Here is a 13,863-nt window from a genome sequence, read left to right on the forward strand (position 1 = left end):
TCGAAACTCATCGAAGCAATCAGTTAAGGCAACTGCATTTTGTCCTTTGCTTAGGTTTTTCCCACCCAGGTTTTTTTCAAATTCACTTTTTTATTTTTTGGTTTCATTTAAAAAAAATCTTAACCATCTGAGATGCATCTGGTGCCAGGTCTGTCCGACCCCCATCGGAGCCACTTGTCCCCATTCAGGGGTCTTGCACATGCCTCAGCTGCGTACTCACTCGGAGGACTCTCACCTTCCCTGCTGTAACTACCTGGGACACTCCTCTTGGAGGCACGGTAAGGAACTCCCGCCCTGAGGACAGTCACTATTCACACAGACCGAGGGGGCAGAAGGGAGCGAGGAACATGGGGTGGCACGTCCACACTGTGCAGAGCCCAGTTCCTGACCGTCAGGCTGCTCAGTCCCGGGCCCAGAGGGCGGTGACTTGTGTAGCACTGGAGGCTGGGAGATCAGGGGACCGAACCTCTAAAACACCTTCCACTTCTTACCTGAAAGCCAGCCTTACAGAGGATAAACTGTGACCTTCGACGGTCAGCCAGGACCTGTGCTACCATGCCAGGAGTGGTGGGGGGAGGCCAGCTGAGAAAATAAACGAGCCGGCTTCTTTGGTTGGCTGTGGCCCAGGGTGTGGGTGGAAGACCATCTGAGAGGATCCAGGCTAGTTCTCCCCCTTCATCTCATTTAGTTATTCGTCTCATCTGATGATGAGGTCTCACCTAGCAGAGACCAGACTCTAAGCCACCTCTGAGGGTCTTGCTCACCTCTGAATTCTAGGTGAATAAATGAATGATGGCAAAGAGGCTCAGAGAAGTGCAGTGACTTGGCTGAGGTCGCAGAGCTGACCATGACCTGAGGGCGGCGGCGCTGATGCTTCTCCCAACACCGCCTGCCTTTCCTCCCAGGTCTGACCCTGGAATCTGCACCACGACCAGGGAGGAAAAAATAAGGAGGGAACTTTATTTAATATTAAAGTTGGGGAGGGGATGGGAAGGGAGGCCGGCTTCACTTGGTGATGGTGTTCCTGCAGAGAGAAGACAGGCGTGAGGCCGCAGAGAGGGGCAGTCCCCCACCCCCACGCGGCGCCTGCCACCCACCCCTCACGTACGCCACCCGCCCCTCACGTACGCGTTCATGCTCTTGCCGCTGCCACTGAGCACGATGTAGGGCGTCTTCTGGGCCTTCTGCTTCTCCTGGAGCAGGGCCACGGTGCCCAGGGGCGTGTCGCTGGAGCTCATCTTCTTCAGGAGCTGTGGGCAGTGGCCAGTCAGCACTGGGCAGAAGCAGGCCCCAGCGCCAGCCCCCTAGCACCAACAGAGGGGAGGCCACCCCACGTCCCCGCCAGCCACCCACCGCCTCCTCGTCCAGCTTCTTCATCCGCCGCTCAGTCTTCATCTTGCCTGAGCCCTTCCCGTGGAAGCGGTGGGACAGCTGCCGGAAAGCCTGGGGACACAGGGCAGGAAGGCGTTAGAGCACTCGTGTCCCACAAGGCAGGGGAGGAGTGGTGACTCACCCTACCCAGTGCTGGGCCCGTGGTGATGGAAAGAGGATGGGGGAAGGGTGCCTTGCGGGGCCCCCAGGTGGGGGAGACAGGCTCAGGAGAGGGACGTGCTGCGCTGGGGGCGCTCAGGCCCTGGAGTGAGACCTGCTGGGCCGAGGCTAGACCAGGTGACCTAGGGCAGAGGGGCAGGGCAGCAAACCCAGGGAGAGCGCAGCGGGGAGCGCTGGTGGGCTGGGGGAGGGAGGCAGCGATAGGGCTGGAGAGTCAGGCCAGGGCCGCCAGCCTGACCTAGGGTGTCTGTGAGAGCACAGGAGTCAGTCCACAGCCTGGACACTGCCCGCCAGAACGGTGGCCCTGAGGGCAGGTTGAGCCACTAAGGGCAGGTGGGCAAAGGCACCGAGGCACCTGTCTGATCCTGCCGCCAGGCCTGTGAGGGGAACTGCTCTGTCCCCCCAGAGAAACAGAGACCAAGGCCCAGCACTTGTGACACTTCTCCAGTCCCCCCAGCCAGGAGCTAGGCAGCCGAGACCGAGGTGCAGCTCTGCCCCCGTGGCCCCGTTCGGAGGCCCCCTCACCTCCTTGGGTGTGAGCTTCCGGCCCGTCTCGTCCACATACTCGATCTTAACATCAGGCTTGTAGCCATCCTTCTCCTTGAAGTCCTGGGTGAAGCCCCGGTACTCCTCCCGCCGGCTGTACTTGTCATCGATGGCCCTGGCCCGAGACAGACGGGACCTCAGGGCCAGCCACTACCCACCCTGCCTGGGTTCCTGGGAGTCCAGAGTTGGAACCAGCCCCCGAGCCTCCGCCCGCCACACTCACATCTTGTCCTCAATGCAGTACACGGCTGACGGCAGGGACTTGTTGGGCGCCTTTACCCGAGCCACCTTCTGCACCGTGGTCTCCAGCAGCCCTGAGAAGGGGGTGGTGAGATCCCAGGCTGCCCACCCCGTCAGAGGGGCACAGCCCCAGGACAGGCCTGACGCCCTCAACTGCACAGCGCGCACTGTGGTACCTTCACAGCCGTGCTGTGAGAGTCAAGACATGAGCCCATTTTGTAGACGAAGGAAATGGACCCAGAGTCATCAAGCCTTGTCCAGGGCCGCCGACCAAGGAAACGGCAGAGTTGGGACCCTACCTAGTGCCACGGTCTCTGTGCTACAGCCTGGACTGCTTCAAGTCCCCCCACTCCTCCCCAGAGGAGACAATGAGCCTTCAGGGATGAAAGGTGCTTCATAGGGGGATATGTGAGCAAAGCCATCAAACATGGTGTGACGCAGAGCAGAAAGCCAGAAGCTACTGCGACTGCCCCACGCCAGGTGCAGGAGTGGTCTGGGGAGCAGCTCACAGCACTGGCAATGAGGGAGACAGAGGGGACCAGAGAAAGCACCTGGCTGTCACAGTACCCAGCCCGGCCGAGGCTCACAGTGGCCCGAACCCCTTACCTTTGTTCTGACACAGGAGCAGGGCAGCCATGCCGGCACCTGGCTGTCACAGCACCCAGCCCGGCCGAGGCTCACAGTGGCCCGAGCCCCTTACCTTTGTTCTGACACAGGAGCAGGGCAGCTGCCAGCCCTCTGTTCACGATGGGCTCCTCGTCCAGGATGGTGGTGGAGGAGGCAGAGAACTGGGGGCGGCACACGGTGGTGAGGAACCGGGTGAGCAGGCCACACAGGCTCTTCTCGCCCCGCTTCCCCACCGGTCACCCCCACCACACATGCCCGCTGTCCTTTCCACGCCCCGGGCCCTGTGCACCGAGATGCCTCGTTTAACCTTCACAATAACCCTAAGAGATTTACAGGCACCATTTATGGGTGAGGAGACTGAGGCTCTGAGACTTGGAGTAACTGGCCCAAGGTCCCAGAAGCAGGACGGGGGACAGCTGGGGCTGGAGCCAGGCTCTTCTAGCCTCCCACCCCAGTCTCGCTGCTCCCCCTCCTCACATCCTGGTGCTGCTTCTCTTCATCCAGGTTGACTGTGCTCCAGCCGATGTTCTCCTCTCCATCAGATTCAGAGCCGCCATTGGCCGAGCGCTCCTCATCCCGTTCGAAGTCCTGGAGGGCAGACCGGCATCAGCCCAGGTGCCCCCAGCCAGCTGCCCCATGCGGACAGGGGCTCATCACTGAGGACTGGCAGGGCTGACACTGCTGGGGACCCACCATGAGCTCCTCCTGCTCCTCCCGGTTGCCGGCTAGCCCGTAGGTGGGGATCTCGCCCAGGGTGCGGCAGAACTCGGACGTGGCATTGAACACGATGGCACCTTTCCGCTCCGGGTCCTCATCCTCCTCCCAGCCCCGCTGGCGGGACTCCAGCTTCTTCACGATCTCCACCACCTGGAGGAGGGAGCAGCTGTGGGCAAACCCAGAAGTTTCTGGGGAGGTGCCGTTGAGACCCAGGACCCCAAGATCCTCCCTGGTGGCAGAAAGACGAGCCACTCCCACTGGCTGACGGCTCTATGTCCTCCCCGTCCTTGGTCCGCGCTCCACTCTGCGCCTGCACCCACCTCACTAGGTCACTCCTCTGCTTCAAAGCCAGCAATGGAATGGCTCCCTACTGCCCTCTGAATCCACATCCAAAACCCTACATGGCTCTTCATGACCAGGCTCCTGCCGGCCCTTCTCCAAAGCCCCTAACTCATGACCTTGACCTTGCACAATTTCCTCCAGGACCTGGAACACACCAGGGCCTCTTGTCACTCCCCTGCCACCCACTCTTCACCTGGCAAACAGCTATTTTAGAACTCAGTGTAAACTTCACTTCTAAAATCCCTTCCCTGAGGCCATAGGGGCCCGGTGGAACTTCCACGGGCTTCTAGCACTGAGTTCCTCAGCCACTCGCGCCTCCTGCCTTCCCCGGCTCGACTCTTACCTCAGGCCACCCTCCTACCGGGCATGGCTCTGAAGTCCTGGAGAACTCAGCTCCTGACATTATCCCCCCAACTGCACCCACTGTCCCCTTCATTGCGTCACGGCCGTCAGCACACCAGGATTATCTGGGATTGCCCCTTTTTTTACAAAATCCTTGACCCCACAGCCCCACTGCTCTGTCACCGACAGCAATCTCCTTAAAGAAGTTTCTAGTCACCGCATCCACTTCCGTACCCCTTCCTGCCATATTTTTATGAATGTCATCATAAACATAAAAGGGTTGTATCAAACACACATATACGTATTAAAAACAATCACTAAACAAACACCCGCGAACCCGTCGCCCGGGCTGGGTACTAATACCCCTTCAGGCCCCGGATCTGCGGTCGTGATTCACTGGCTTTTCTTTAGTTTCATCACACAAGACCTGATCCACAAACAGCGTTGTTTTGTTGTGCAGTCTTTCGACATTACGTAATCTGAATCATACTAATTCAATGACTTCCTTTTTTAAAAAAATATTTTTTAAATTATTCTTGACATGAGTGGCTGCAGTGCGTTAGCTTTTCACCATCTTTCATGATGAGGCTACCGCTCCCCAATCTAGATATCCAGTGCGCCGAGGATGCACTGTTTCTGCTCACACGTAATACGGCCACATGCAATCTGATGCTTGTTTCCTATGCATGTGGGCAAGTGTTCCTCCGGAGCACATGCTCGGGGGTGGGGACTGCTGGGCCGTCAGGCACACACACACTTTCACTCTATAATACGTCGATGTCCTCCCAATCTGATTAGACTCCTACGTCCATGAAAAGCATATAAGAATTTTGGCTGCTCCACATCCTCGCTTATATTCCATATTGTCAGACCTTGACAATTTTTGCCGCACAGTGTGGGTGTGACCTGGTATATCATTGTTTTAGTTCACTTTTCCCTGATCACTGATGGAGCTGCACCTCACTGGGTATTTCGTTGGCCATTTATCCTTCCATTTCTGTGAAATGCCTACTCGGGTCTTCTGCCTATGCCTGTTTTGTCGATTTTTATTCTTCATATGTTCTTGACACCCGCCTCTCCCTCGAAACCCAATTTTGATTAATCCCAACCACTGTCTACTCAGCTGACCACACTGAGTAGCTGAATGAGCTAAAGAAACCCATTAATGTGCTGACCACCACTTTAAATTCACAACCACTTACTGCCAATGGAAAGCCCCTGCCGGTCCCCGGTGAGCAGCCAGCAGTGCCTCCCCTCTTCCCTGGCTGTGTCTGACCTCCGCTCTCCAATGTCCCACCGCTCCTCAAACCCCCACGTCCACCCTGACCCTGCCACCTCTGCCACCTCCTCAATGAAGACAATCAGATGGCAGCTCCTGCAACTAACCCCCAGCCAGTTACCTGCACGTGCTGTCTCCTCCCTTGCCCTCCCTCCTGAAGTAAATGACGACATGACCTGCTTGGTGTCAAAGACCACCCCCATGTGCACTCTCGGTCCCATCCCTGCCCGCTCCTTCAGGATTTCCTCCTGAAAATAACTCCTTCCTTCTCCTATTCCATCACGAATTTCTCTCTCCCAGATTGGCACCAAACACTCCAGAATCTCCAGCACCTAAAAACATTCCTTTGAGGGTGTGAAACTCGGTTGGACACTGGAAAAAAACTAAAAAGACATTTAAGAAGATAACTGGGAAATTTTGCTATACGGACTGGCTATTTTACAGCATTTATGGAATTTTTAAGGCAATGTGGCTATGAAGGGGAACGTCTTTGTTTTTACAGATGCCCACCGAAGTACTTAAGGGTTAGGTGTCACAATGTCTGCGACGTACCTCCAGTGGATCGAAAAAGAGACGCAGAAAGGACTGTGATGAATGTTTACAATTACTGAATATAACAGGTATAAAGGTATTCACTGTAATATTCTTTCAACTTTTCTGTATGTAAATGGTGTGGGGTGTGGCTCATGTATGTTTAAACAACTTCTTCTGTGATTCCAACGTACGGCCGGGCTGGGAACCACTGGGCTTCATAACCTTTACGATTCTTTCGGCCATAAACTCTATGATTCTTGGATATAATTTTAAAATATTAATGCTATAAACCATTAAGTACAAAAAGCTTCCCTTGCAAAATGATCAAGCCTTTTTTTCATTCTCTCTCTGAAAAGTATTCCAACGTGGTGTTCCTTTAAGTAGATGTGGATGACTGTCAGGATGTTGCTTCAGAATGTGAAGACAAATGCATACCAACTTTCCAGTTTTTTAAGAATGGACAAAAGGTGGGCGAATTCTCTGGAGCTAATAAGGAAAAACTTGAATCCACCATCAATGAATTAATCTAATTATTCTGAAAACATAACCAGCCATCGGCTCTTTAAATCTTGTAATTGTTTTAACTTACAAAAAGGAAAGACTATACTCAACGCCCATCTGGTTACGAATGAGAATAAAATATTAATTTTATCCTTAAAAAAAAAAAAAAACTTCTCTCAACTTACAGCCCCTTCAGCTACTGTCCCATTTCCCTAACCCTCTTTAGAGCAGGGAGGGCTAACGATGGGCCACCACCTGCTCTTATAAACTTTGGAACGCAGCCATGTCCCTTCACACATATGCTATCTGCAGCTGCTTTCGCTACAGAAGTGGAGCACTGAGACCATGAGCTTCAAATATTTACTCTCTGGCCCTTTAAAGAAAGTCTGTCCACTCCTGCCCTAGTTGCAGCCCTCACTTTGACTCCCGGCTCTTCCCAATTCTCTTCTCGAATCCACTGGAATGGTCTCGGTTGTGCCACATCTGACCACCTCCGGGCAGTGTCAGGACACTCCGACTACCTCTTCTCAGACCCCCTCTTGCTTCAGTGACATGTCACTCCTGTGGCTTTCTTCCTACCTCTGCGGGAGCCCCCCGCCTCTCCTCTGTGCCCATGGAGGGCAGCCTGGGTTCACTGCGCCAGCCCCGCTCTCTCCGGGGTGGCAGGTATACGGTTAAAAACGTGGACTCTGGAGTCAAGCGGTTTGAACCCCATCTCTGCCACCTGCTAATCATGTCAACTAAGGCAACTTGCCCAGTGCCTGTTTCCTCCCCTGTAAAACGGCGAGAAAGAACCTTCCTCAGAGGGTGCTGCTGTGAGGATCAGAGGAATTAACACACAAACCACTTAAGCAGCGCCCGGCTCATGTCAGTGCCCCGTGAGGGTCAGTGACGGTCACGGCCTCGAGGGCCCACTGACCTCTCCGCCTTGGCTCACACCACCGCGCCCTCTTTCTGCGCCAGCCTGCCTGGTCCTCAGGCATTCCAAGGTCACTGCTCCAAAGGACATCTGCTGTCCGGTCCCTTCCACCCTACCCAGTCCGCCCACCTCCACTCGAATCTGCAACAATGGCTCCTCTGTGTTACTCAAGTCTCAGCTCGAACGTAGCCCCGAAAGGTCGGCCCCGAACACCTGCGTTAAGACTCCAGCCCTCCAGTTACTCTCTCATCCTGTTTGCTCTGTCCGGCTCTAATCACTGTCAGAAATTAGTCTGCCCGTGTTCACTGCTACTTCTCCCCCAGCCTCAACCAGAAAGTCAGCTCCATAGGCACAGGGCCCCTTGGCTGTCCTGTTCACCAGGGACCCTGAGCCCCCAGGTTAACTCCTTACTCACAGCAGGCACGCGACGCACATGCACAGAAAACGAGAGAGAGAAGCATCCGACTACTAAAGCATCTCACAGTGAAAACGCTGCAGAAATCTAGAAATTTACTAATACGTGACATTAAACAAAAAAGAAGTTGAGATCATAATGTGGGTGCTGCCTACAACGGCCCATGTCATGTGCTCGTCAGAACAGGTCACCACAGACACACCTGTCACTCAGCCTGAGACCAACAACCACCTGCGCCCAACCCAGCCTCAAGGGCCCCTTACCTTCTCACCGCTGTCTCGCAGCTGCTGCAGCTGCTGCAGCTGCCGCAGCCGGCGCCCCTTCTCCAGCTGCTTCTGCAGCTCCAGCTCTGCCTCGTCCTCCTCCAGCGCCTCTGGGGACCCAGATGGCGATGCTCCGCCCTCCTCTGGTGGAAACAGGGGACGCCTGCTCAGAGCCTCCTTCTGGACCCTGGGCTCTCGTCCCTGCCCCTCTGCCCACTCTCAGTTGGCTGGGGTCCCCTTACCCTCGTCACTGATGTCCATGTTCTCCACTCGAGTGTCATCTGACTGGGGTGGCTGAGGAACGGGTTCCTTCTCCTCGTCCTCCTCCTGGGCCTCCTCGTCTGCCTCAGGAACTTGGCGCCGACCCCGGCCCCGCAATCTGGTGGGAAAAGGCCTCTGCACTGAGCATCAGCCTCTGGGCCGGCCCAGCCCCATACCCCACCCCCGTGTCCAAGCCCACCTGGAACCAAAGTCTCCATCTTGAGTCTGGTCTCCAAGAGGCAGCAGGTCATCGGCCCGCACTACCACCTCCTTCTCCTTCTTGCGGATTTTCTTCACCCTCCGTTTGGTCTTTTTAAAGGTTATCTAAGGGAAGAGAGAGACGTGAGAGGGGGAAGGAGAGCAGCCACAGCCCACGAGAATAAACGCTTCTGTAGCGTTCCTCTGCCAGCCGCTGTCCCAACCACTTCACACACGTGGACCAGACGCAAGGTGCGAGTGGCTATCATCCTGTGTGAGGAGGAAAACTGAGGCAGAGAGATTAAGTACCTTGCTCAAGGTCACCCGGCTCCTACATGCGAGACCCAGGAGTGTCAACCTCGGTAGTTTGGCCCCAGAGTCTTGCTCTTAACCACTTAACCGAGCAATCTTCTGAGCCAGCTGTCCACCTCTGCATTCGCAGTCACCCCACAGGCAAAATCCACATCTGGCTGTGGATCACCACTTACCGAATCATCAGTAATCCTTGCCATGGCCTCAAGAGGTGGCTCCCGCCGACCTCATTTCAGATGAGGCACCTCAGGCTCACAGTTAAATGACTCGCCCGAGGCACGAGCTGGCTACGTGGCAGAGCTGAACATGAACTCGCCGCCTCCCCGAAGCACCCCCCAGGCCTGCCGACCACCGCGCCTCGTGGAGCACCAAGCACCGAACGCACACTGGACCTCCCTCCTCAGCTCGTTCTGGCAGCACGTGAGCCCCGAGGTGCGGGCAGTGGCTGCGGGGCTCACCATCTCCTCGGGCGTGAGGTACTCGGAGGCGAGCCGGGGCCCCGCCGTGCTCAGGGACTGGGCTTGCAGCCGCAGCTTGGTCCGGATCTCTTCCAGCTCGCGTTCCCGAAGGCCGTCGGCCATGCCGCCCTGGTCCAAACGGAAGGAGTGCGGCCGCTCGCCCTCGAGCTCCTCATCGTACTTGGACAGGATAGAGCGGGGTTTTTGCTGCAAGGGAAGAGGTACAAGTTGGGACCCAGCCTGGCTCCCCAAAAGCCACAGAGCCACCAATTCCTCACAGTCCCCATGGCCGACGTTCTCGGCCGCAGCCCCCACGCGGTCGGCCTGCCTGTGCCAAGTCATCCACGCTCTCGTCCTCCGCATAGGGCAGATAGTCAGGCTTTTTCTTCCTCAGCTCCACGTTTTTCTCTGCCCGCTCCTTATCCACCAGGTTCACGTTCACCAAGACGTCCTCCTCCTCCTGCAGCACACCTGGGGACAGGGCAGAGGGAGCAGCCATCCACACTTGCCCTCAACTTGGCAGGACCTGTGCCCCCAACCAGTGGACTCCAGCCCAACCCACCTTTGTCCCTGAGCGTGAGGATCACAGTCTCCCCTTCCCGGAAGGAGTCAATGGCATGCTCCACGGTGAGGCCCTGCAAGTCCCGTGCACTGTACAGGTCCTGGAAGGGAGGCGGAAGGTCCAGCCAAGCCAGGAGCCCTGACCCCTCCAAGCCCTGGGATCCCAGCACCATGGACAGCAGTGCCACCCCCTCCCCCGCACCCTCAGCGCCCTCTGCCACAGCAGCGTCACCTGCCGCCTCTGCCCGAACTCCTCTTCCACCAGAGTGCTGACACCGAACTCTTGGTCCATCTCCTCCAGCAGCTTGGCCTATGGGACAGGAGCGGGGTGACCTACAACCTCAGGCCATTCAGGATCACCAGAAGACACGCGGGGCTTTATAAAATGGGAGTGCAAAAAGGGCAGGCCTTGCAGGCGAGCCTCTGAGAATCCAAAGCAGATGCCACTGACCACGGACCTGCTACCTCTCTGAGCCCAGCCTCACCTCCCAGGGGTCAGACTCCAGCCTCACCCGCCAGTCAAGGCAGCAGAGGCACTGAGCAAGCACCCCCCACAGGTCCTCACCCTTTTCTCTGCCAAGTCTTTTTCCTTCTGAAGCTGCCGGCTCCTCTCGATCCAGGCCGCAGTGTCGTCCAGCCAGGGGTCGTCCTCCCCCAGGGTCTTTATCTTCCTGAAGAGGAAATAAAGTGACCCTCTGGGGAGCCCAGCTCCTGCTCCCCCCATCCCGACTCCAGAGCTCCCTGGCAGCCTCCTCAGGCCCTTCCCTTGCCCACCCTGGATGGGACCCCCTCACCCCAGCTTTTGATTCAGGAGGCGCTTTTCTTTGGCCGCCGCCAGCTTCTCTCGCAGCTCCTCTCGCTGTCGCAAGGCCATGGGGTTGATGACTTCGGCTGCCACGGGCTCCTCCTTGGTGCCCGCCTCTGGAAGGAGGGCCCAGACGTGAGGCTATGCCTGCCCATGGCTGGTGGGGAAAGGAGGGAGCCACTCGCCCTGCCCCCTTCCAGCTCAGGGGGCCAGATGGGGCCAGGAGAGGGAGGAAGGATCCTTCAGCTCCCTACGCCCACTTTATTCCCACACCCTCATGTCACCCCAAAAGCATAACGGGACCCTCCATGCCTTCCAAAGTCTCAAATCATGCTGAAAGGATAACTAACACCCGCACAGCCCCGATCGGTTTGTAGCGACGGTGCGCATCTCTCAGCCCACCTAATGCTACCTGACAGCCAGAGGAGCAATGCTCAATGTTCAAACTTAAAGAATGAGCTCGCTGTCAGATCCCCACTATGACCGAAAGGAGGAGCGCCATGCCTGGGGGTGAATGCGTGGTGTGCATGCGCGCGTGCACACACTCACATACGCACACGCACACATATATGCACACACGCATGCCTGTTAACTGGTGCTGAACCTGTGCTCTAACCCCACTTTCTTTAGTGACCTCTTCATGTGCCCTCCCTCGCCCTCATCCTCAGCCCCATACTCACCCTTCTTGACGGCATTGACCTCCAAGGGTTTCAGCCCCAGCTTTGCCCGGAGTTTACTGAAAGTAAGAGATACAAAGTGTTAAGAGCTGTCAAAGAAACGGGCATGCATTTCTGGAAAGACGGGGTGAAAACAGGATGGGGTTCCATCTAGAAGGCCTGAGCCCGGCGGCCCAGAGCACTGGGAAGGGCACTGGCCTCCAAATCAGGGAGCACGGCGCTAGGCCTGGCCGGGCCCTAACTGGCGGAATGCCATCCTTCCTCTTGGGGTTTAGTGCCCTCTTCTATAACTTAAATGGTTAGCCTATGTGATTCACATGGCACTTCTGATTTAAACCAGAACGCGTGAGTGTGTGAAAGCGTCCCCAGGCAGCTGCTCCAGAGCCACCTGACTCAGAAAAAAAAGCAGAAACATAAAGAAGTTGGTACTTACTTGGTCTCCTCGATGCTGAGTGAGGAGGCATCTCCTGAGCTAGTTTTGGAGCTGGCAGCTGGAATGAGAAGCACAGCTTAGGAGCCGAACACAGGGCCCAAAAGCCACCCCCTTGGCTCCAGCTGCAGGGCAGAAGAGAGCCCTCGCCGGTATGTGGGCCTGGCTGAGATGCTAGAAAAGAGCAGCCGTCTCCCACCCATCAGTCCGTCTACCCGAGTCCCAGTCACTGAGAACTCTGCCTCTTCTAGGCGCCTTCCTTTCGCGACCCAAAAGTCTAACTTTCTGCATCCCTCACTTTGCTACCTCTCCACTTTCATGTATCGTGTTTTCAACCTGCACTGCCCTCTCTGGCCTGACAAAATCCTATCCAAACGCCAAGATCAAGTGCCACCTCCTTCATGAAGTCCTGTTCGATTACTGATCAAAATGAACTGCTCTCTCCAAACTCCACAGCATGGTCAGTCATTTCTGGGTTTGTTTCTCCTCACCGGGCAGGGACCGTGTTGGCCGTATGACTGTGTCAAGAAACACATTCATTGGTGCTTGCTGTGTGTTGGATGTTGGGGACACGGAAATAAAGAAGCATTTCAAACTTCCTCCACTCACTTCGCAAACAGCAAATAACTTCGCTGAACAGAAAGAAGCTAGACACCCTCAGATGGAGCTCACTGAACCAGCTGCCGCCACATGCTCAGCCTTCCTGCATCCCCACCCCACAACCTACCTCCTCCCCTTTTATTCCTACCTGGACCCTGGGTCCCAACACCTCCAGGCTCTCTCCAATTGTGAAGAAACCAATTTTTTTATTTTCTAAAACCAATGGGTTCTTTTCAGCTCTGGTTTTGCTCGATTTCTTGTGGTGTGTGACACTGCTGATCATTTCTTTCTTGTGACAGCGCTACCTTTCCACAGATCCCATGACACATGATTCTAAGGTTTTCCTCCCTTTTTGATAGTATCTTGTTTCACTCACTACTAAAATATTGGCATTTCTCAGGCTCTACTCCTGACTCTGGCTTCTTACTCCCTCAGGGGACTTCATTTGCCACCTAAATACTCGTGACTCCTAAATTGCTCTATCCAGCCTAAACCTGGGTTCCTCCCAGGCTTCCCCCATGCACATCAAATACGGCACTCTCCAAAACGGAATTATTTTCTCCGAGGAGTCTGCTTCTCTTCCAAACTCCTCCATTTCAGTAGATAACAGCACTACCCACCTACTAGTAGCTCAAGCCAGAATTTGAGTCATCTTCGACTCCTTCTTCTTCTTCCCACTCTCATCCAAGGGTGTTAATTCCTCCTCCAAAACACTTCTTTCTTCAATCTGTCCACATCTCTCCATCCCACTGCTGCTGCCTTGGTGCAGGCCACCATCAGCCCTGACCTGGCCTCCAGTCTCGACTACTCTTGATCAATATATGATCAATTCACTTCCCAACTCAAATCCATGGCTCCCTATCACCCTCTAGACGAAGTGTAAATTTCATAACGGGTTTGCACCTGTGTTTGCGCCACTGCCTGTCTTACTGCCTCATGTCTCTACTGTGAGCCCGACACTTAGTTTTTTCTTGCCTCTGCACACACGGATACCACTTCATTCATTCACTAATTCATTCAATCACTCCACGCACTTATTGAGGACCTACGATGAGCCAATTGAGAAAAACAGAGAGAACCTCCGCCCTCGCAGAGATTAGAGAATGACAACCTTGAATCCCAAGTAACCGTAGGGAAACCCTTAAATAAGTGCTGACGAAGAGGGCCTGGGGGTGCCTCGGCCTAGAATGCTGGGCCGATACTGCCCCCACACCCGGGACCGCGGGTCCCGGGACAACCCCCCCGGCCCGCCCCCTGCGCAGGCCCCGCCCCTCACCGGCCTGGC

The 13,863-nt window shown here is 55.6% G+C and overlaps 1 protein-coding gene and 1 pseudogene across 1 annotated transcript in view; one reads left to right on the forward strand and one right to left on the reverse strand.

Annotated features, from left to right (window-relative positions):
* Positions 1–939: 939 nt before the first annotated feature.
* Positions 940–13,863, reverse strand: part of SART1 (SART1, U4/U6.U5 tri-snRNP-associated protein 1) — a 13,325-nt gene continuing 401 nt past the window's right edge. Inside the window, exons 2-20 of the mRNA XM_015588888.2 lie at positions 11,982–12,058; positions 11,552–11,607; positions 10,861–10,987; positions 10,632–10,737; positions 10,299–10,376; positions 10,068–10,167; positions 9,834–9,976; positions 9,506–9,712; positions 8,737–8,861; positions 8,519–8,655; positions 8,277–8,419; positions 3,658–3,831; positions 3,442–3,552; positions 3,038–3,125; positions 2,321–2,411; positions 2,077–2,212; positions 1,354–1,443; positions 1,129–1,250; positions 940–1,024 (exon numbers count right to left, since the gene is read on the reverse strand). Coding sequence (XP_015444374.2) covers positions 1,006–1,024; positions 1,129–1,250; positions 1,354–1,443; positions 2,077–2,212; positions 2,321–2,411; positions 3,038–3,125; positions 3,442–3,552; positions 3,658–3,831; positions 8,277–8,419; positions 8,519–8,655; positions 8,737–8,861; positions 9,506–9,712; positions 9,834–9,976; positions 10,068–10,167; positions 10,299–10,376; positions 10,632–10,737; positions 10,861–10,987; positions 11,552–11,607; positions 11,982–12,058 — 2,130 coding nt within the window. The 3' untranslated portion in view covers positions 940–1,005. The remainder of the gene's footprint in view (positions 1,025–1,128; positions 1,251–1,353; positions 1,444–2,076; positions 2,213–2,320; positions 2,412–3,037; positions 3,126–3,441; positions 3,553–3,657; positions 3,832–8,276; positions 8,420–8,518; positions 8,656–8,736; positions 8,862–9,505; positions 9,713–9,833; positions 9,977–10,067; positions 10,168–10,298; positions 10,377–10,631; positions 10,738–10,860; positions 10,988–11,551; positions 11,608–11,981; positions 12,059–13,863) is intronic.
* On the forward strand, positions 6,182–8,263 carry LOC112479206 (annotated as a pseudogene).

The sequence above is a fragment of the Pteropus alecto genome, unplaced genomic scaffold, assembly GCF_000325575.1.
Source record: "Pteropus alecto unplaced genomic scaffold, ASM32557v1 scaffold43, whole genome shotgun sequence".
In the NCBI taxonomy this organism is placed as follows: Eukaryota; Metazoa; Chordata; class Mammalia; order Chiroptera; family Pteropodidae; genus Pteropus; species Pteropus alecto.